This window comes from Opisthocomus hoazin, chromosome 5, assembly GCF_030867145.1.
Source record: "Opisthocomus hoazin isolate bOpiHoa1 chromosome 5, bOpiHoa1.hap1, whole genome shotgun sequence".
Classification (NCBI taxonomy): Eukaryota; Metazoa; Chordata; class Aves; order Opisthocomiformes; family Opisthocomidae; genus Opisthocomus; species Opisthocomus hoazin.
Window position 1 is genome coordinate 10,384,811 of NC_134418.1, and position 21,649 is coordinate 10,406,459.

General features: G+C 45.2%; 1 protein-coding gene across 3 annotated transcripts in view; it reads right to left on the reverse strand.

Annotated features, from left to right (window-relative positions):
* The window catches only part of MXD4 (MAX dimerization protein 4), a 38,783-nt gene that overhangs the window by 8,383 nt on the left and 8,751 nt on the right, over positions 1 to 21,649 (reverse strand). For all 3 annotated transcript variants that reach the window (XM_075420386.1, XM_075420384.1, XM_075420385.1), the window contains exon 3: positions 19,998 to 20,027. In XM_075420386.1, the coding sequence (XP_075276501.1) occupies positions 19,998 to 20,027 (30 nt within the window). The remainder of the gene's footprint in view (positions 1 to 19,997; positions 20,028 to 21,649) is intronic.

A 21,649-nucleotide genomic window follows, 5' to 3' on the forward strand; every position in this document is an offset into this window, starting at 1 on the left:
GAAAAAGGAATATTGGTGAAAATGCGATTCTCAAGAGAAAACTGATGAGAGGTTCTTTGTTTAGGCCTGGGGTTTGTTTTTAAATACAAGGCTCTAAGCGTAACTGGAATCCAATTTAAATAGATCCAAAAGGTGCAATACCAGAATTAGGGACTAGTGGTATTTATACAGACAATTCTAATCAGGTAAATTTTTATTTCTGTCTGTAACCTCTAACAACTACCTGGCTGGTTTTGTGTTTTAAATAAGAAACTTGCTTCAGGGACTAAATTCAAACGATCTCTATGTTTTTTAAATGGCCTCTAAATGCACACGCAATCATCTGCGTCACTCAGCACAACTTGGATGCGACTGTATTTAGACAGCTGACAAGAAAGTGCGGACTGAAGAGAAAGGAGGATGTGGCAAGGAAGAGGACAAGAACAGTATCCAAGTGGTAAATAGACAGTTAAATACATTGAAATGGAACGATCAGTATGCCTGCAATAATTGAAAGTCTGATAAGGAATATACAGAACCGTTTATCTGAGATCTGCTTATTATTAATCCTGGAAAACGTTCGTGAAACCAGACTACATATTCAGCTTATCTGCCCCTATTACTATCTGCAGAAAGCCTGCTTACCCCAGGGAGAAAATAAGGATTTAGCGCGCTTCCTTACCATCAGCTGGGGCGTTAACAGAAACCTTGCTGAGATCCAGAGGGCACGGCTGTGTGTCTTTTTAAAGCACTAATTCTTTTATGTTACCTGCCAACCAGGTAAAGCAGGACTTTACAGAAGTGCCAAGAACACATGACTGAAGATAAGAAGAATATTTTAACAGATCAATGGGAAGAATTAAAAAGGGCTAAATTTAAAAACAACTGCTTTAAGGCATTCTTAGCACTAATAATTAATAGCACCAAATGTAACAAACACACTTGCTAGACAACCTGCTCTAATGTCACTTCTTTTTTTCCAAGGGACTTTTTCATATATTTGCTTAGCACCTATGAAACTATTCAAGATTTTAAAGCATAAGCACATACATTTTTACATACATACAGGCATGTTTATGTGCCTAATTCATATATTACAACACAACAGCATAATAGACAGCATGGATTGTGAACATAAAGAAGAAAACCAGCCCACCATAATTCCCGTGTTACTGGACTAAATATCCTCATGTTTTTCATTTTGCACGTTAGAAAAAACTGTAAGAATGTAAGAAAACATTTCAGGCATGTTATGTTAACAGATCACACCAGCAGGAACAGGGGACTCAAACCTCGCAGCAGATAAGTTGTCGCACACAGACTCTGCCAGCACTAATTTCTCTCTTTTTCTGCAGGGACCTGACAGCTTTCACTTTTCCTCGCCTGACTGTGACCGCCGGAGGAGGGAACAGCACTCACAGAGGTAATCGCAGCCGGAGCTGCTTTGTGTTTTGCAGCTTCACGCCTTAAATTCCACCTAGAAAATAAGCGAAAAAAGCAGCCGGGTCTCAGAGCAACAGGGTAACGGTCTCTGTGCATGAAATGTGGTTGAAGTTTGGTAATTATGCTCTGCTCCAGCTTCGAAACCCAACTGTTGCACCTTCGCCCACGCAAACCACGGTGCCAGGCCAGGACACCGGTGCCTATGGAAGCGGGCACTCTTCTCACCTCATGTGGATGCACAGAAATATCCCACTCGTCACCGCTACTGACTTTATCAGGGAAGGTAAGGATCTAAAAAAAGCCATGCAAAATCTGAGTCCTCAAACCTGCAGCTCTCTGTTTTGGGTACAGGTACAGCCCCCATGCAGAGAGGCATGTGGGTGACCTGTCTCTGATTTACCACATTTTCCTTTCTGCTATAAGATAAAGGTGTTTCAGATGTTCAAGACTTCAGTGTTTCCCCGAAACTGAGCTCACAACATGGTCCTATAAATCTGCGTTACAGCTCTTGTAATGCTGAATAAAAACGGATTACTAACCCCACGGACTTGGTCAGCGTTCCACAGCAGTGGCCACATCCAGCAGCAGTCGGGTGGCTCACGGCGCTCACGGAAAGGAGAGTGTAACTTGTTGTCACTAACGTAACAGGTACCAGCTGGAATTTGCTTGAACTGGCTTTGAATCCATGAAAGTAGTGATGGGCAAGACTGGCAGTTATTTCAGAACCCTGGGCAGAACAAAACAAAACAAACCCTCGGCCCCACAACTTGGAGGGACAAAGCAGCAGCACAGTGTTGTTAGGAATTTTCCCATAGTACGAGGACACCCACCAGAACTTCACTGGAAGACCACTCACTGACTCTAGTCCTCACAGACTCCAGTTCGCTCCAGTGCTCGGCTACGAGAAGGCAGGAGCAATGCTGGCCAGAGAAGCTACGGTTCTCCACTTCTCAAAAAAAGGCTGCCATGCAAAAGTAAATGAAGATCTTTGACCCTAACCAACTTCAAAACTGTGTTAAATGACTCTATTAGGTAATGGACAATAAGCTTCCCCATACGTATGGAATTCCAGATGCAAATCCTTTTTAGCACACCAAGAAATGGAATACTAAGATGCAGAGGGAAAAAATAAAAGAAATAAAAAGCCTGTTGTTCACACTGGATAATCTTCATTCCAAGGAAACTGCAATAATTCCAAGAAATTCCTACAACTTCTTGATGGGTGGTTGCAATGGGAACAAAATAGTAGGGCTAAATAACATAAGAAGGAATGACTGTGAATTGGGAGGTTCCGGATGGACGTAGGGAAACTAATTTTTTAGTACGGCAGTGGTGTGCAATCGGAACGTGTTGGCAGAAAAGCTGTGGAAGTGCCATCCTGGGAGGTTTGTCACAATGTACCCAGACAAAGCCATCGCTAGTCAGAGGTCCCTCCAATCAACACTTCTATGGGCACTGAAATCAGAGCTTGCTGTAAAGCCGTAGCATGCAGTTCAGAAGATTGCTCCCATTCCCGTAACAGCAAAAAAACCCAAGTTGTGGGACTTCAACTTATGCCAGTCTGATCGACACAGTGCTGGCAGGATTGCGGAGTGACCCACCTGCAGCCTTTCCGCAGAGGCTCTCCAGGGCTTTTCTATGTCCAGCACCACAGACAGAAACGGCCTGCAGCTAGTCAGACAGCAGACAGTTGTTCAGGCAGGAGTTGCACAGTTTTCTGACAGCAGTGAAGGTGTGCTTCCTAAACCACACAAGTGTCAATCTATAGACCTTATTATTTGCGGGAGGGAGCAGCATCCATCATTTAAGCCACTGATCTGCCCAAAGCCAACTGGAAAGGCGAAGCCTTCCTTTGGCAAGCGCGCGTCCAACACAAGCTGCTTCGTCCTCAGCATGGCACGCCTCAGCCAGGCCTCAGCAAAATTCAGCGGCCACAGGCGCTCACGAGGGTTCACAGGGTGACAGCAGTGTGAAACGTGTGCTTGCTGATCCTGCCACCCCGGCCAGGCAACCCACGCAGGCAGATCTGCTCACGGTAGGCAGCACGGGGTGGACATTTCCTCGAAGCTGCACCTGAAGACATGAACAACGGCTCCTGCTGCTGGCATTGTGCTGCTGACTGCCAGAGGTTGCTTGCAGAAACCCTCAGAAGGGCCATGCTCATCTGTTTCGCAACAACCATGGGCGAGAGCATAGAACTCACTAGAGAGAAGTCAAATTCATGACAGCATTCACCCTGCACATCCTGAAGATCTCAGTACACAGCCTCCCCAAATCAGAAGAACAACTCTTTCACACGTACACATCCTCTTGTTGACCCAAAGCTGGGTGTAAAAGGGAAGGAGCAGCTCTGTCAGCAGAGTCTGTCATCCCATGGGAAGCCCCAGAACGGTTCTGTCTGGTCCACACCCACTCACTCCCACCAGCAGATTGCCCAGTCAAGGCATGGACCTGCCTTTGCCATACTGGGAGCCACCTTAGAGCTCCAGCACCTCCAGCTGATGGGCAGCAAGGATCTGGAAGGCTAGGAAATGGACAGAAAGCCACTAAGTGTCCATATTCCCATACTGAGTGCTCTGAATCTCCCTTCATGCCGGCTCCAGCAGAAGTTGCCTGGGTTAGACAGGGTGCTGTTGCTTCAACACCCACAGCCCAACGTACCTCTCACATCACAGCGCATCACTAAGGCACGTGTGGGCATGAAACAATGCCTGCCTCACGAGAAGGCCCTAACTCTGCTTTCTGCATGATGCTTTAATGCTAAAAATGCTTGCATGGCTGAACACGTGACTGTATTTCAGATGTCCCAAATTTAGTCAACTGAACTCACTGTGTGTACAGGAGGTTGACATACTCTCGAATCAACTGCTAAATTTACTTGCTTGGTGATGTTTTGAAAAGAAAAGGACATTATAGATCAAACACTCAAGTGCCACTGCAAATGCAACCATTACAAGTCGCACTAGTGAGAACAACAGATATATTTGAAATAGATGCAAATATTTTAAAAATTGTCATTTCTGTACATTAACCATTTCAGTCCAAAAAAGACAGCCTCATACCCCATTGCAAGACCAGTTCAGTACAAATTTAATACAAACAAAACCCCCACATCAAGGAATATAAAAATGAATCTAGAAGAAGACATATTATGGCAAACTGGACAGAGTTACTGAAGCATTTCAGATTCATCCTCTCGTGTTTCACATTTTTTTTCCACATTCAAACCTATCCTGGTCCTGGTGCTGTGCAATCAAGTTAACACACAAAGTTTAAATATAGTGCAGTTACTGAATTTTTCATTGTTGCATAATGACTATGTAATCTGGCTTAATAATGTACATAGGATAAAATCAGAGAAGATTTTATCTCTGCACCAAAAATTCACTTCTGGAGTCAAACGTTCTCCGGGTACACTGTGAACCACAGTGGTCTGCGCTGAGCTCACAAGCCTGGGTCAGAAACTCCTGCGGTGAACTAACGGTTCTGTTTTTTGCCCTAGAGAAAGGTGATTTTGTCTCCCTACCAGACATGAAATTCGGCACAAAATACAGAAGTGAGCTAAGTGCAATTATATAAGATGCTCGTGTTTTTACAGGAAGACTCTTCACAGTTTTATTTATGAAAAGCAAACACCTGCGCACAGGGAGCACTCAAGTTTTAGACAGAGAGAATCAGCAAACACAGCAGCTCAGGATCCTTTCTGACATGCACTGGTCAGGATCAACACAGACAGCATCATTATTCCTAAGCTTATCATTATTTCGAAGTTTTTAAGAAATGCAGATCAGCAGTAAAAACTTCCCCACTGCAACTTTAGGATTCACCTGCCGCCAAGGTAAAATCAGAGCGAGGACCTCTGCCTCCTGACTCCAAGCCTTTCTTACTAGAGCTTGACACAGCAAGTCAAAATCTCTTAAGGGCTTCAGCTCCTTTTCTTTCATGGAGCAACGACAGAATTTTGCTGCAGATGGCTTTAGTGATACTGAAAATGAAATGTCACAGAATCACAGTGTTCATATTATTTGTGTTTATATTATTTTATATATTCCTGGATATCATGGCGATACCTTTAACGTAGGTTAACACATAATTATATACCCCACTCTGCTTAGCAGAAGTTGGTACTCAAGCATACTTGTGTCACTCCTCCTTAAGCTAACACTTGTCTTAAAGTATGTGTCAGGAATGATATATTCACAGCTCTACTTTTTATAAGCTACCAAAGATGATCCTGTATTAATTGAAACACCTTTGTTTACACAGGCATTTAAAGAGATGATATATAAACTTTCATCTTAAGAAATCACAGAAATTCAATCACACAAAAATGGTTCTCAAGAAATCTATTTATTAATGGTCCAAACAGAATTTAGCATATCTTCAGCAAAATATTAAACACAATGGAAGATAACAACCCTCCACTGCAGTACAAAATCCTGTCTCTTCCATATTTATTTCATTCAGAAACACGTTCAATACTTTCTACTCTACAAAGGATACCTCAAATACATTTTTTTTTTCCAAAAAGAAGCTCTTGCTCATACTCAATCTGCACAATCTATTTCAACTACACAACAAATTTGCTTTAGTGAAAAGGAAAGAAAACCTCTTAGTATTAAAGCACTGTACCATGGCAAGGCACCCGGTGTGCCGATTGCTACGAGATGTGTGAAAAGCTTGCTCACAGCTGAGTGCCTCAGAGGCAAAACCAGAAAATTCAGCAGTGCTCTTACAGCCAACCTCTTGGCTTTTTATTATCCAAGAAATGATAAGCCAAACACTAGCATTCTGCAATAGATGCCATTATTTTGTCTATATTACAAACAAAATCCTGAAGTTTGTGCTCCAGGTGAAGATTCCTCCCAGGTTTGTTCCACGTGGCATTTTTTGCCTGTGTCCAACACCTCCTAGAGGCCTCTGCAACTGAATTCAGCAGCAACGCCCGGGAAGGCACTGTGCAACTAACAGGCAGCAGAAGCTGCCTAATTGCAGTGATTGTTAGTGAATTAAATGCAACAGCCCTACAATCAGTGCAACCACCTGCTTTATTTACTTCCGTATTAACTACAGGTTTCATCCTCCATATGCATTTGCGGTGTGCTGAATACTTCTGTGCATCTGATTTGCTAAACTGAAGCCAGGCAGAGAGCTGCAGCAGCCAGCCAGCTGGTGGTCTGGGGGTACTGGGAAGTGTCCCAACACAAGCCATCAACTGCCTACGGAGCCACTGGCTGCAAGTGCGTTTTACCATCACAAGCTCTCAAAGAGTCGGCACTGCTATGAACTCAGTCATCTGCCAGTTTTCATGGCAATACTGCTCAGAAATGTCTGGTGCTGTTCCTAACGCTAAGGAAGAAGCAGCAAACCTCTGCTGCCTGTTATACAGTCTACCATTTCAATGTTTTGCGCATTTTACCACTCTGAAGAATATTTAAGTTCCCTGTTTCGCTATATATAAATGCACACTGCAGCATTCACAGTGCATTTTATTTACTTTCACTTCGTGCCACTTCAGCCCAATTGCTAAGCCAAGACTCCACACTTAACTTTGCCTTTTTACCTTCCAAAAGTTGTGGCTTGTTCATGTTTTACAACATATGCGTGAAACCAGAAGTTATTCCTACATCTTTCAGCAAACATAAGCTAAGGGAAGTATCTGCAGTGCCACAAACGTATGCAGCTGTGGCCAGCGAAGCCCCTCGGCAGCAGCGTGCAGAAAGCTAGCTGGGATGCAAGCTGGGGACTGGTGAACACTGCCTGGGCTGCGAGGAGGAAGCTGCAGACTCCCACGAGCAGGGATGCCTGGCAGATGTTGCTGCCCGTGTTGCCCTCTTCCCCTCTCCCTCCTCGCCCCATCCCTCCAGTAGCTCCCTGCTGACCGCAGTGACAGCTGCCTGTCCTCAATGACGAGCGCTGGGCTACACCAACGCTTCTTCACCTCCAGAATGCCTACAAGGCAACGTTGATGCTCCTTGGGCTCCCGTTCCCAGAGTGCGAGCTGTGGTGGCACAAGCACTGCTGTAAGCCAGGGGCGGCCGCTAAGATGGGCAAACAACAGCTTTGGGCTGGAATGACGCTGCGAAGCAACCTGGACAACACCAGCGTGAGAGACCCACCAGGAGCCTGAGCGGCTGGTCAGACCACCCACACGCCGACCCTTCAGGGGTGCATCTGGCAGCAGAGGCAGACTGAGTGATGGGGGTCCCAGAGCCACGTCTGAGAGCTTTCCCCAGGCTTCTGCCATCCCACCACCTTCCACTACTCTTATGGGAAGAGCAGCCATGAAAGGTTTAACAGTCCTTCATTGCCTCGGGTCTTGGCGATACGTAACAGCAACATGCAGAAATTTGAGATGTGCTTCATGGAAACGTCAATGGGAATTTGCAAGCTATACAGGGAATCCCAAAAGCATCACAAGCAAATGTAATGGCAGCTGGACAGCATTTGCCTTTCCTGGATGGTGACCACCTCAAATTTACATGTGGAGAACTCTCCATCCTTTGACCAGAGGCAATAAAATCTCTGACCTTGCAAGAATCTGAGGCAACAGAAATCAAACATTATGAAAACAGCTGAAATCCCCTGCGGTACGCTTTTGCCCTTGTATGGATTTCTTTTCCTCTGAAAAAAAAAAAAAAACCCACAACAGAGATTCCAACCTGTATTTTAGCATTTCAGCCTTCAGGTTTGCTCCTCTATAAAGAAGAATTATCTGTATTTTCAACCTTCAAAGTCAATGTCAGACAAATATGAACAATTCTTACACCTATAGAAAAGGTATTTCTGTTGCAGGTCTTTTCCATTTTTAGCCCTGTTATCTATGGATCATCTTTTAACATCTATCTCTCAAATGCTTTTAAGCAGTAGCAAGAGACGTATCACCTTGTACCACGAGCTCAGCACTGCACCGTACCTCCCCAACACAGGCAGATGAAGAACAGAGCCTTGTGGGGAACTACAGGAGTGACGGAAATACCATTGTACACACTTGAAAACAGAGTCCACAAAAAAATAATCAGCCATGCTTTTAATAAACTTACTTAATACTTCATTCATTCAGCCTTCCGCCCATTTGTTTCGCACATTAAAATGCACATACTGCAACTTTGTAGTCCTCCTAAATTAGACCTCTCAAACCCATCTGTCTTACTGGCACTCAAGTTTCTTACATTACACTGCAGGGAGACTTAAGATTTTAAGTTTGTCTGTTACCTCAGCACAGTGACAGACCCAACCAGATAAGCAAAGTGCCACTGCAAGATCATGCCGTTCTGGTATCAAGCGGTTTTGGTTCTCACTTGAAGTTACACAGAGGTACACACGTACTCACTCACGCTCCCCACTGAAACCCCAAGAGTGGATTACGACCGACCACCATTTACATGAGTGAGGTAACGCTTCGGTCCTTGACGGCGGTGGGACACCACAAAGCAAATTTGCACTGCAAATCCAAACCCACGACAGTGATCTGCAGTTCTGCAGGAGGTGTGTTTTCAGTTGCCACCTTTCACGGTACTCTTGTGAGTAATTTATTGAGGACTGCTAAGCATAAGTCTAAAAGAGCTGCATTTATTTAAACAAGGAGAAGCTGCATAACAACGGGTTTGCACCGGGCTTACGCTAGAGCGGAACAGGACAGTAACTAATGTTCCACGAATTAACCACCCGCCAAAAGGTGGCTGAAGAGGATGCAGCCAGTCTCCCCACGAGTGGCTCTGGGGACTGTGCACGTCCCCTTCACGTGGCGCTTAAGGCACAGGGTGCAGCGCGGCTCTGCGCACACAGGCTACGCGTTTATCGACCAGAGCAAGTCGCTGCTTACAAATCAGCTCATGGCTTGAAACCGGCTTTAATTATCAGACTGTTTCCCCACATTAAAATGCTAAGCAAGAACATCGTGTCTCAGGACAGTTGCCAACAGGAAGGATCTTAAAAAAAAAAAAAAAAAAAAAAAAAAAGGGTGGGTGGGGGTGTGACTACAAGGCTTAGAGAAGCCTAGAGAAGTTGAGCTGCAGCACAGCACTAAGCGAAGAGAGCACGGTACGAGGCCTAGCGAGCTTTTCCTGCCTCAGTTTAAACCTCCCTACAGACCTAGTTATTTTATACATATGTCAGAATGAGGGGAGAAATGTGTTCAAGATTTATTTTTTTTTTTTACACCACTGTATGATGCCAAATTAAAGGAGAAGCAAGTCAAGCTGAATTATTTTAGATGAATTAAAAACATGCATTGCTGTCACACACGGAGTGTGAGGCCTTGGGATGGCAGACAGCCGGAATGAAGCAGCCTTTTCCTGCACCAAGTTAAATGAAGAATGTGAGGCATTAATATCTGCAATACTGAATACCTGTGACTGTGGTTTTACTGTCTCTTGTACTTCTACATCCAAATGCCAAGTAAATACCAACCATCCCATTTCACTGGCCTGACAAATGCTGCAGGGGCTCCATGTTCCCACGTGCACGAGGCACCAAACGGAACAACAGTGATTCACACTGCAGTTCCAATGGGAGTTAAGGCAACTGCATCTCCAGTTCAGCACCTAAACAACCAGTTTCTCGTCCTCAGAGGCAGGAAGTTTTAAGCTCTGACTGGGAAATTAAGTGTCAGAAAGGGATATTCCGTGCTATGTCTTACTTCTGTTTTTGCTTTTGCTAATACTTCCTCAGCACCTGTACCTACCACAGCTCTGTCGCCATCTTTGAGGGAGTAGCTAATGGGGGCAGCATGAGCACACACAAATGAAGTTAACTGGCTTTCAGGGGAAAGCAGGTGGTGGGTGTTGCTGTCTTTCACCACTGTAGCTATCCGAGATGTCCTCCAACGAGACAGCTGGGGTGCTCTGGGATGACAGCAAGGTGCCTGTTCCAGCCAACCGAAGGCTGGTGCAGACCCCAGGTGAGAACACCAAAGGGAAAGCAGAAAACAAATCACCCTGAAGTAATTAAGAATACACGTCCCCAAATGTCTTGCTGTTTGTCTCCAACTCCATCACTGAAACCTTGTAATTAGAGGTGGGTAGAAAAGACAGAGTCAAGTGTATATATAAACAAATTTAAGGGAAGGATTAAATGCACTGACTGTAATTAAAGATGGTCTCTTCCAACGCTACTCTTACTTTCATATGAATTAAAAGCTGAGCAACAATTATGTAATATTTCCCCCCCAAACAGTGACAAAATCTGGCATCACAGGACAGTGGAGAGTTGCAGATATCTGAGAGTCCTACCTCAAAGTTTAGATTTAGCTTGCCACCACACAGATAGTGCCTTGTTTATAACTTCATTTCCATCCTATTTCCCTTACCATTGAACAGCACAAAGCTGGTTGTCTCTGTGCCAGACAGGGTGCAGCTGCGCAGAATCTGAAAATGATCTATTTGGGGATGATAACGTATGGAATAGCTTTTCAGAACTCTCCCCCTTATCCTCCTTCCTCTTCTTTCTTCCCCACAAAACTCAGCCCAGACTTCCTAAATGCAGTGTCCTGAGGTTATCTGGGAATGGAAGGAAGAGCCCAAAGTTTGGACCCACCTGCCACGTGGTCTGTAAAGTCCAGAACCAAGACACCTGACAGTCTATTACAAATACCTGTTAGCACCTAAACCCAGTAACTGCTTCTGGCCAAACACACACAAGCAGCTCCTAATTTCCCTAGCAGAAATTATTTGCTCCACCCATGCTGTTCATTTCAACAGTCAACACAACAGCACTTACCAATCGGGATTAACTCAGTTTTCTTGGGGGAATTACAGGGTTTGCTACCTTTGTGTTGTGTAAATACCAGCTAATGTGGTATGTAAGACACACAGTGTCTGTGCGGCCAGTATCTGCAAACACTGAGGGTACTCCCAACCTCAGTAGGAGCTGCTGGGTTCTGGCAGCAATTACATGCCAGGCAGGCCCCTTATTTAGCACCTCATGTTTTCATTTAGTTACCTAAATTGAAGTATCAACAAAAGAAAAGCAGCTAAAATTGTTAGGTGTTAATCCCAATGTGGCAGCTGGGAGGAGAGAACTCACAAGTATTTCTCCAACCTTTTAGAGACTTTTACCCCATTCAGATGTAGTCTCTGACTGGTTCCTGAATCTTGTGCTTTCTTGCTAGAAGTTAGAACCTAATACAGGCTTTCTTAATGCAGGGCATGTGGCCTGCAACTAGTGTTATTTGTTTTCAAGTTAGAAGCATTGCAACAGATGACCTCATGTACATACATCCTTCTCTTCTGTATCAGCTACACCAATCTCGAGGTACTACATAATTAGTTACACTAATCGTATAGAAAAAAATTTGCGTAACAAACTAAACAGTAATATTAGCCATTTGACAAGCCCTGCCACTCTGCTCTATTCTAGCTGGATGTATACATAGCTCAGTATATGCCTTTCCATTTTTATCTCAAAACACAGCACTCTATGCATGTCCAAAACGGCCCTCTTCTTCAAAAAACAGGGACGGTCCAGGGGTGGAAGGAGTATCTTATCCACTGTTGTGAATTGCACAGTTCTTTAGGACAGGAAAAGTCAGTTTTCACTGGATCGCGTGTATGGAGTTTTTATCTGGGTTTGGTTTTTTGTTTTGTTGGGGTTTTTTTTTTCCAAAAAAGGCCCAAATTGAACTGCTGTGAAGGAACAGCATCATACTTACTCACATTTATGATCTGCTGGCTAAATGTTCATGCTTAGTACAGTTTCTGGAACCTTAACTACATCTCCATAGCTGCCTCGATGTGTTGTGGGGTTCAGCTTGCAGGCAGGCACGCACAGCTCCTACTGAAATCCTCTGAGTGGGGCACGAATCAGGCCCACAGCCTGCCACATACTAAACCACTGTGTGCACCAAGGGGAGAGAAAAAAGAGATTAAAAATTACCTGACCTGCAAAGGAATTCTGTGTAGTAAATCTAAGCACAAGTGTCCACCAACAGAGACCACGAGGGGAAAGCAGCATGAGCTGCAACAGCAAAGTACACATTGTTCCATCCAGAAAGAGACATTTTGAATTTGGGACCAGGCCACACTGTTTCCAATACTCAAATGGGGTGGGCAGCCCACAGAAAGGAGCGCTGCAAATAGAGCTGGAGCTGCCAATACAGCATGGAGGCAGGGAGAGGAGGGACAGGACAAGCAACCCACAGGATACAGCCACCTCCCCCAGCCCAGGTTGCTTCCCCCGGGGTCTACTCCAGGCAGGGACACTGGGTCATCAAAATTTTGTGCTCATGACATATCCAGGAGAAAATAATCCAGCCCCCTGCAGATTTGGTGTGAATCCTGAGTGTAGAGTCAACCTTGCCTTACCCAGCCAGAGCCGCACTGCTGGCTCTCAGGTGCATTTGCCACCTCTTCAAACCACGACAGGTACCACTTCTGTATACCTAGTTTTCCTCTGTGGGCTTCCACAGACTTGGCTGGTTGCGATTCAGCCAAGGATTCCCATCGCGTTATGTCAGACTCGTTTCAGAGGCCAGCTTCTTAAAGCCCATTAGCTGCCTAAATACCTTTAATTAAAAAAACAAAACAAAACCAAACCAAGCTCCAGCTCACTTCCCTGGATGTAGCTTAGCAAGCTTAAAAGGAAATTTTTTTTTTTTTACTAACCAATTCAACAACTCTTATTCTCCTCCAATGAAGAGAGCAGTCACCATCAGGCACCTCTTCCCCGGTATGCAGGGAACTGGCACCTAGCTGTTGTCTGTGCGGCCCTGACATTACCTGGAAGCGTGGCCCATCTATCTCCATTTTGTGCAAGACCAGCCCACGCTTTCTACCACGGCGGATAAGAATTGGCCAGGTCAATCAGCAGATGCTGAGAACATAAAACCACCTTTCATATAGTCCATTAGAGGCCAACACACAGTGGACTTGTGTTTGGAGAGAGGGATGAACAAACTCAAGTGGAAAAAACGCATGCACTTGGTTTCTCACCCATCTGCTTTCTGCTGGCTGTTCGGCTGGCCAGGAAGCACTCAGCTTTCTGGAGCCCAGACCCAAGACTGCACTTCTGCTCTGCAGTTCAAAGCTGACTTCAGCAGGAAAAAGGACATTACAATTTAGTCAAGACTGTATTTTAGTCCATTTTTCATTGCCAAATAAAAGCTTTGTCCAAAGCACGAGGATGTGTACATCTCTGACACCTGGAATAAAACTTCCTGAGCAGATTAACTTCCAATCTCCGTCCGCTTACTACACCCCTCCTTTCCAAAGCAGCAGTCTAGGTGGGAAGACACTTTTGCTGGGAGTGCATAATCAGGTGAGCTGCTGTGTGCACTGAAAAGACAGCAGTTCAGTGCACGGGCATTTATAGCAGCTACTCCAGCATGCAGTACAGGACAAGCCGCAGGTCCGGACATTTGCTGACTTCCTAGAGGTGGGGGAAAGGTGAAGAAAGAATAGCGTTTCAGCGCAAAGCTGTAAACCTTCTAATTTCTTTAATTCCATTAATTCCTCAGACTCAGAAACATGGCACATTTCAACAAAAGTATAGGAATAAATTTTCAGTTTTGTGAGTCCAGTTCTGTATAGACATAGCCAAACAAGCTCCACAAAGAAAACCTTATTAGAGCAATTTAAGACACAAATGCCACTCTATGCTTTGCCCTCTGTTGGAAACCTGAGGTTAAATGACAGGTAAAGGGGAGTTTGAGGGGAGGCTCAGCCTTGCGCTGGCTGAGGTATCCCCACTTGCCTGACCACCACAGCCGGCATCCTCAGAGAGGCAGTCGTAGCTGGGGGGGAGCAGCTGCCGAAACCATGGCAAAGGCAAGTCAGACTCTAAGACATTACCTGGCTTAAGCAGTGCAAAGGTATGTTTATTGCAATTCAAGTGAATTGCAACAAATCACACCAACCAGATGGTGTAAGAAGTTCCTTACTTGAGAAAACCAGAAGAAACAGATACAATACGGAGGTTAAGATCCGCCAGTAAGATGAGGTGGGTCCCACCACTAATGTAGCAGCCGTGTTATCTGGATGGTTTATGTATACTCTGGGCATGTCCTGGAAATGGCAGCAGTCTTTATAGACCCATTATAACAATGAGATCTGTACCAGGTCAGTAAGACCCATCAAGCCCAGCACTCTCCAGACAATAGCAGCCAAAACTGGATGCTTACGAGAAAAAATCAACTGATGAAGTAGTGAACTGTACTGCCCTGTACTGTAAATTAATACCATCACCCAAAGAAGCGATCCCACCCTCTCCCTGTGCCGGCATTAGGGTGTGCCTGTGACAGTGAGCTGGGTCAGGAAAACGAACTGGCTGAAGCAGCGAGCTTCTCCGCTCCCTCCTGCGCCAGCAGGAAGCAGGATCCAGCGGCAGCAGCGTGCAGCCGGGCTGGGTTCAAGTCCCGATGGAAGTACGGCAGCAAGGAGCACACTGGGGGATCCCTGCCTGGCAGCACTCTCCCTCCAGCAGCAGTCAGGGGTCTCCTCAGCTAGTGGCGGCACCGCAGCCATTAATGCGATGGATCAATGCAGCTGTGTCCCGCTGCTGCGTAACAGCACTAACCACAACGGTCATTCGTGATTTTGAAAAGGCAGCCCATAATAAAAATAAACATTAAGCATTGTTTTGGTATGCTATTATTTCAATGACCTTTCGGTTCTGTCTCAAAATTTCCAAGTTTATCAGCAACTGGCGATTACATGCTTTTCATTAACCCTGCAATTTAGTAACATGAAGAACCACAGAAAGAATTTCAAGGCATCCACCTATACGCTCTCTCAGCTTATACAACCTTTAAACTCCAGGTAACCCTGGTGGGTGAAATTAATGTACCAATGAACGTAAACATGCTCCTGGCAAGCACATCTGCACTTCTTTCATGAGAAAACTGACTATCTATTAGAACGTAACTTCAGTTGTACATGATAATGCTCCCATCAAAATATTTATTTGTCATCAAAACTTACATTTATTTACTGATCTCTACTTTATACACATGGTGGTGCAAAATAGCAACCTTTTTCTGGCAAGATTTTAGGTTTGGGAACTACACAATGCACTACCCAAAACTCAGGACTGCATGACCTTCTGCAGGCACAGGAACACTTCCAGTCTCCCCCTGATCAGCACTGTCGACAATGCATACATTGGGCTCACTCGAGAAGAAGGAAAGGTTTGTTTTCTTCTACTAATAGGACTGCAAGTCACTATGTCTCATGTATTCCCCATCCTGGTCTTGTACTTCTAAAAACTCAGGGCTGTCCCACTCAGCTGACCCAGGCCATCTCCACAGCCCTCGCAGCGCGCTGCAACATGAACGCGCGAGAGAGAACTGCTCCCTGTCCCACCCAGTACCCAGTGGCTGAGCTGAGAACTTGTGCACTTCTTCTCAGTTCAACCTGGACAGGAGACCCGGGAAAGGCCGCTAGAGCACAGCTCTCCCAACAGCAACACCCGGCTCAGCTCCGCAGTTTTTGTCAAACCTACGCCTTAGGGGCCTGGGACGGGATCTGCCGATTCCTCCAAGCAGGAGAGCACTTGCAGCTCACATGCCGCACTGTTGAGTGCTGCCATGCTGGAGATCACCAGTCCATCCTGCCCAAAGACAGCAATCAGCTCCCTCTTCTCATTACACTCCAACTGCTTGCCCGGAGTTGACTGTTTAGTGGAATGCAGGTAGGGCAACTTGTACCACTGCTCATCTGTGCCTTGCCCCTCCCTGATCAAAAAAAAACCCAAGAAAGCCCCACAGAGAGTAATACAAATGGTCTGACAGAGGCAGGAGATAGCTATCCATCTAGATCAAGCCATACCACGGTCACCCCACCAAGGCACCTGTTCAGCTCACACGCTGCCAGCCTGGTGACAGTAGCACACGGCTTGGCAATTTAGAGGTATGCTTTTACTCATTTATTCCCTAATTCTTAAAAGCTGTTCTTCAAAGTCATTCACTTTCACCAGCTATTTTCAAAGCCTTTGCCACAGAATGGACAAGATCTTGAACCCCTTCCACAGCAGAGCTCCTCAGGGCCAGGCAGGAGCAAAAGGACTTTGTCTCCGAAGGAGCCCTGACGGGTCTGTCCCAGCACCTCTCATCAGGGCTCCATCTGCTTCCGACCAGCAAGGATGGACCACGGCAGGAGGTGTTGCATCCTCCCACATCCCACACAAGCTGGGGGACAAGTCCATGCATGAATAGCAGAGGGCAGGTGACTCCCTGCCTTCGCAGAGCAGCGTGAAGATCTCAGTACAATCTTCAGGGGGATATACCTTCGTTTGTAGATTGTAATGCAAAACTAGTATAAATCGATGCAAATCACTGAGATTATGCTGTGTCTTTTTAAGAAGTTTGAGTCTCTTGTAGATTCTTGCTTTTTTTTTTTTTACACTATGAAGGCTGAATTCCTCTGTACAGCAGTCACGTTACGTCGACTCAAAAACTGCTTTGCAGAAAGCCACGATTACCAATGCACTTGCTGTTTACATTGCTCTGTGAAAGCCTACAGAGATCATGCTCTGGCTGGAAACAATAAAAAAATATATATATACACATGTATATATTTGTCATTAGGAACTAGTTACATCTGAATGCTGTTCTGATTGACCTGTCTGTAATTATCAAAGTATGTTCTAGAACCTTCTTTGTCCTTAGGATAAAAGATTTCCTGCCTCTCTACTTTTTGTTTAGGGGTTTTCCTGTTTCATGGCTCTGAGATGCAAACCTTAATCACACAGGATCAAAACAGGACTGCCATTAGAAGGATGAGTCCTCACAGAGTCACTACACCGAACACACACTGAAGTTCTGAGCAGGGTATCCTAGGGAGATTCAAAGCAGAGAAAAAGAATTTACATATGAACTGCGGACTAACACGTTACCATACTTGTAGTCCGAAGTCTATCATATAATGAGAAGTTTTGTTGGAATTATGTCTCTGCTTCCATTTGTCTTCCTCTGAGCATCCCCTCAAGAGCACACAAAAGAGAAACCCATCACCAGAAAATGCAAATTGAAGTTGTGGTGCCAAACGGCCAAGTCCACACACACACACAGATCAACCACTGCCATTCCCACCAAGTTCAACACCAGAGATAAAACCTCTTATGTGCAGCACCAATGCAGGACCTGTAACAGCACCGTGCACCAGTACATGGCTACCACGCCTTTCTGGTTAGTGGCAGCTCTGGCCACCCTTACCCAGGACACAAAGGCCCTGCAAATGAGGAAGCCATGTCCCTGCCCTCCGGCACTCAGTCCAGCCCACAGACACCACGCGAGGGACTGGGCAAGGAGAGGATGTGAGCAGCCATCTCCTCTCTTCCTCCTCGACGGCCTCCTGTGAGATAACCAAGCATGCCTCAGCCAGAAGCATCATGGCTGTGGTGAGTCAAAGGCACTGGTCTGGCAAAGAATACACCTCCAAAATCAACATCCAGTGCTTCACATGCGGCAGGGCAGGGCTGCGCCGGGGGCGGAGAGGACAGGCTCTGCTGCAAGGACCAGCTGCTACACGGGCACGCTATGGCTGCGAATCTTCCACTCAACTTTGCAAGACGCTCGATGGATTTTAATGCAATTTTCGTAAAACAGAGAGAAAAACAGTACGATTGGTATTATCAGCTCATACACCCACACTGCTGGAGGAGGGGGTTGTTAAATAAGATTTAAAACTACAATAGCCCTTCACACCAATACGTTCGGTAACTACAACTGTACACACCTCATCTGCTCTAGCGAGCACCTCTGCACACACAAGGATCTTAGCACTAATTTGCAGGTTCTCACTAGGAATAATAAAATCTAGCTTCAAGTATGCTGTAACTGTAGAAGGTGCAGCAAGCAGCAGCAGTCACAAATATTAGTTGTACAATCACAAGACATACCTTGCATACGATTTTGACCTTGAGATGGCAGAGAAAGAAAAGGTAGCAAGGCAAATACTACCTGGTCCAGCTACTACAAAGATACAACACAGAACTGAAAGTGAGAACAGAGTTTGAACAATTAATAGAACCTTCTTCTGCCCCTGCATCTGCTGCAAATGCTGCTGTGCCTCATTTGCTGTCCTGCTTAAACACATTAAGGCAGAGCAGGGGAGGAGAAGAGGCAACTCCACGCTCAGGTTATAAAAATGACTGGAAGAAAAAGAAATGGAATATGCAGTTTAGATGGTGACAAGTCAGTAATGGTGGAGCAGAGCAAAAGGAAGAAACTGAACAGAATATCTAGAAAGAGGATGGAAGAAGCACATTTGGGGCCAAAGACTTTTTTTTTTTTTTTTTTTTTTTAAAAGAAGTGTGACCGAAGGACAGAATTTTGCATGAAGCTATTTTCCTGAAGACTCTGTCAGCAGAACTTCTGCCAGCTGATTTCACTGCCTTAGCCAATACACTGCATTCTGCAGCCCAGGCCTGCATTTGTGAGCTTGAGCGTTCCCCAGCTCCTCTCATCTCTAGGATGACCACGTGGCTATTAGGCAGGGCTATAGTTTACTCATATTACAATTAAACTACAGGAAAGCATGTAGGCATGCAAGTGAAGTGATGGTCTAGCTGCTACATAACTGCAGCCACAGAACAACACACAAAAAACCCCCTGTGAGTTCAATCTTGTTGTGCCATCAACCATGTTTCACGTATTTACAAGCATGCAAATAGGTTTAAGTCATACTCACACATACACCCCTCACTTTCTCTGGATGCATGAAACCCAAAAGACCACAAGCTACACGAAAAAGAACAAAAAAACCACCCGAAAGAGAGTCTGTCCTGCTGCCTGCATGATAAGCAAAAGACAGCGATCCTGCAGTGAGGGTGCCCCGGTGCTGCTCAGCTAGGAGAGCGAGGACAGGTGCCTTCTGCTCTTGGCCACTCTTTGTGGGCACCTTCACAGCAGCGTACCCCGGGAGACTTCCTACAGCTAAAATGCCCATCTGCAAACAAACTCTGACAAGATACAGCAGATGGCAAACACTGCCTCCAAAACTGTGCAAACACGAGTTCTGTAAGATTCGGGTCTTCGGGGTCTAATGAATGTCCTTGGTAAGCAAGTGCAGCTTTTCACAGCGCTGGATGCACAGCACCAGGGCTGCGGCTCAGGAGCTGCTGATTCCTAGCTCACACACAGCTCTTTGGACAGGACACGTACCAGCAAGGAAGCAGACGGAGGGGGAAAACGTATCCGTAGGTACTTACATGCAAGATGAAAATAAACTGCACTTTAGGCATACTTTAAAAAAAACATAGAATAACCCTGTGTGACATATTGTTCCCCAAAAATCATCCACCTTAATCACAAAATACTTTGATTGTACTTATAGCATTTAACACCTTTAGCAAACAGTTGCTCCAATCAGATTCGTTATTAGTAACAGTACGGTTAACTGGTGACAGCATTAATCAGTCCAAAGCTAATTATCAAGGGTGTTTCAACAATAGTACACCAAACAGAAAAAAAGCCAAATAATATTATACCTGTGAGATTTTAGTTGATAACTCCCCCAACTTAACTAATAAGCTATCCAGTGTAGAGTCAAAACAATTTCAACATTATATTCTTCAATAAGCATGGCAATTCTAACGTCAGCCATACATACTTTAAATTGCTTTTTTTTCTCAAGACTTACCTATGTTTTTCTAGTTCGTTGTGTGATGACCTATTAAAAAGAGAAAAGAAATATTAGAGAAAAGGATAAATACCAAGATTTAGCATATTTAAAAGCCAACACCTGCATAAGCTGCAAAAGAGCTCTCTAAAACATGTATTTATATGGATTATGAAACAGCTTCGCTGTTAAATTGGTTCACTTTTACATCCCTTAGATACTTCAAGGTATCAACTTAATTTCCATGAGTAAACCGTGGGTTTAGGGGGGAATTATAATAGATTTGCATTTATTAGTGTTCAATAGATTCAGAGACAGAATTGGACATAAAAAAATGAGCAGATTAGTAATAAAAACAGCCCACAAGATTTTGATCTGTGAAGAAAAATTATGAGGGGGCAGAAAGCGTCAGAAGATCTAAATGGTAACAGGTAAGAGTAAAAAGCACCCAAAAAGCCAGCTTTCAAGCCTGCAGAGCCGCAGAAAGAAAAATCAGCAGTTAACCAGTTAACCACTGCTGTTGCTGTTGGCATCTTACTGCCAAAAAAGAGGAATCCTCTTAATTCTTCTGAGTCTACAGAAGGGGGGCGGAGGGAAATCACAGTCCCCAAATCGACCACATCAGTGTGCTATTCTCTTCCCATCTACTAGGATTCAAGATTTCCACCCTCCTCCAACCAATGCCTCAGTTTTTTTGCTGTTAGAAGGCAGCCCTAACTTCTTGGAGGATTATTTTTTTTTAACTGATTCAGCTGGAAATATTAATTTTATTTATTTATACAGCTCAGATTAAAAACATTCCTAAAATGAAGTTATTGTCACCACTTCAAAACCAGCAACTTCCCGGACCTTTAGCTCTGTCCAACTAAAAACATTTCCAGTACTTAAGGATCAAAAGATACAAAGGCGGTGGAGCTTTTATGGCTGGCAGATTACGTCAAAGCAGCTCTCCTGCGACGTGCTGTAACCCCCGCCTGCACCTGGGCACGCCGTGCTAACCGACACGGCTTTGGGGAGGTGTAAGCGCGCAGTCCATCGAGCGAGCAGAGATGTCCCAGGGTGAGAAACCCTTCCTGCCCAAAGGCACGGCCAGCCCAGCCGCAAGCCGTTCTGCCTCTCCTCGCATGTGTGCAGCTGGATGCTGCGGCGTACCGGGCTGCTACGGACGGCGAAAGCATCTCTCCGGCCACGGAGAGGGGAAAACAGAAAGCAAAGCTCGCGCACAGAAACAACCAATGAACAAATCCACGAGTAATTTATTTCAGCCCAGCGCAGCTCCTGATGCCGCAAGGAAGTAAGCGAAAGGCCCCTCTGCAGGTGGAAGAAAACTCAAACGCGTACAAGGTTCAGCACCGATGTCAATCCGTTTTCAATGGAAAGCATCTCAGTGTTGCTACCCAGACGTCAGCTATGACAGCCATTACCTGGTATCTGTTTCTCAAGAGCCTGTGAATTTATATTTTTTTAACTTATTGCATCAAGTGGGCCACAATCAGGTAAGCTGCTGCGTGACCCTGCTTTGGCAGGGGGTTGGACTAGATGACCCACAGAGGTCCCTTCCAACCCCAACCATTCTGTGATTCTGTAAGTGCTCCTGACCAATGCAGCAACACTGAAAGTGCTCCACACATATTCTGTGCTACATTAATAGGTCAAGGTGGGCTGGGTTTGCT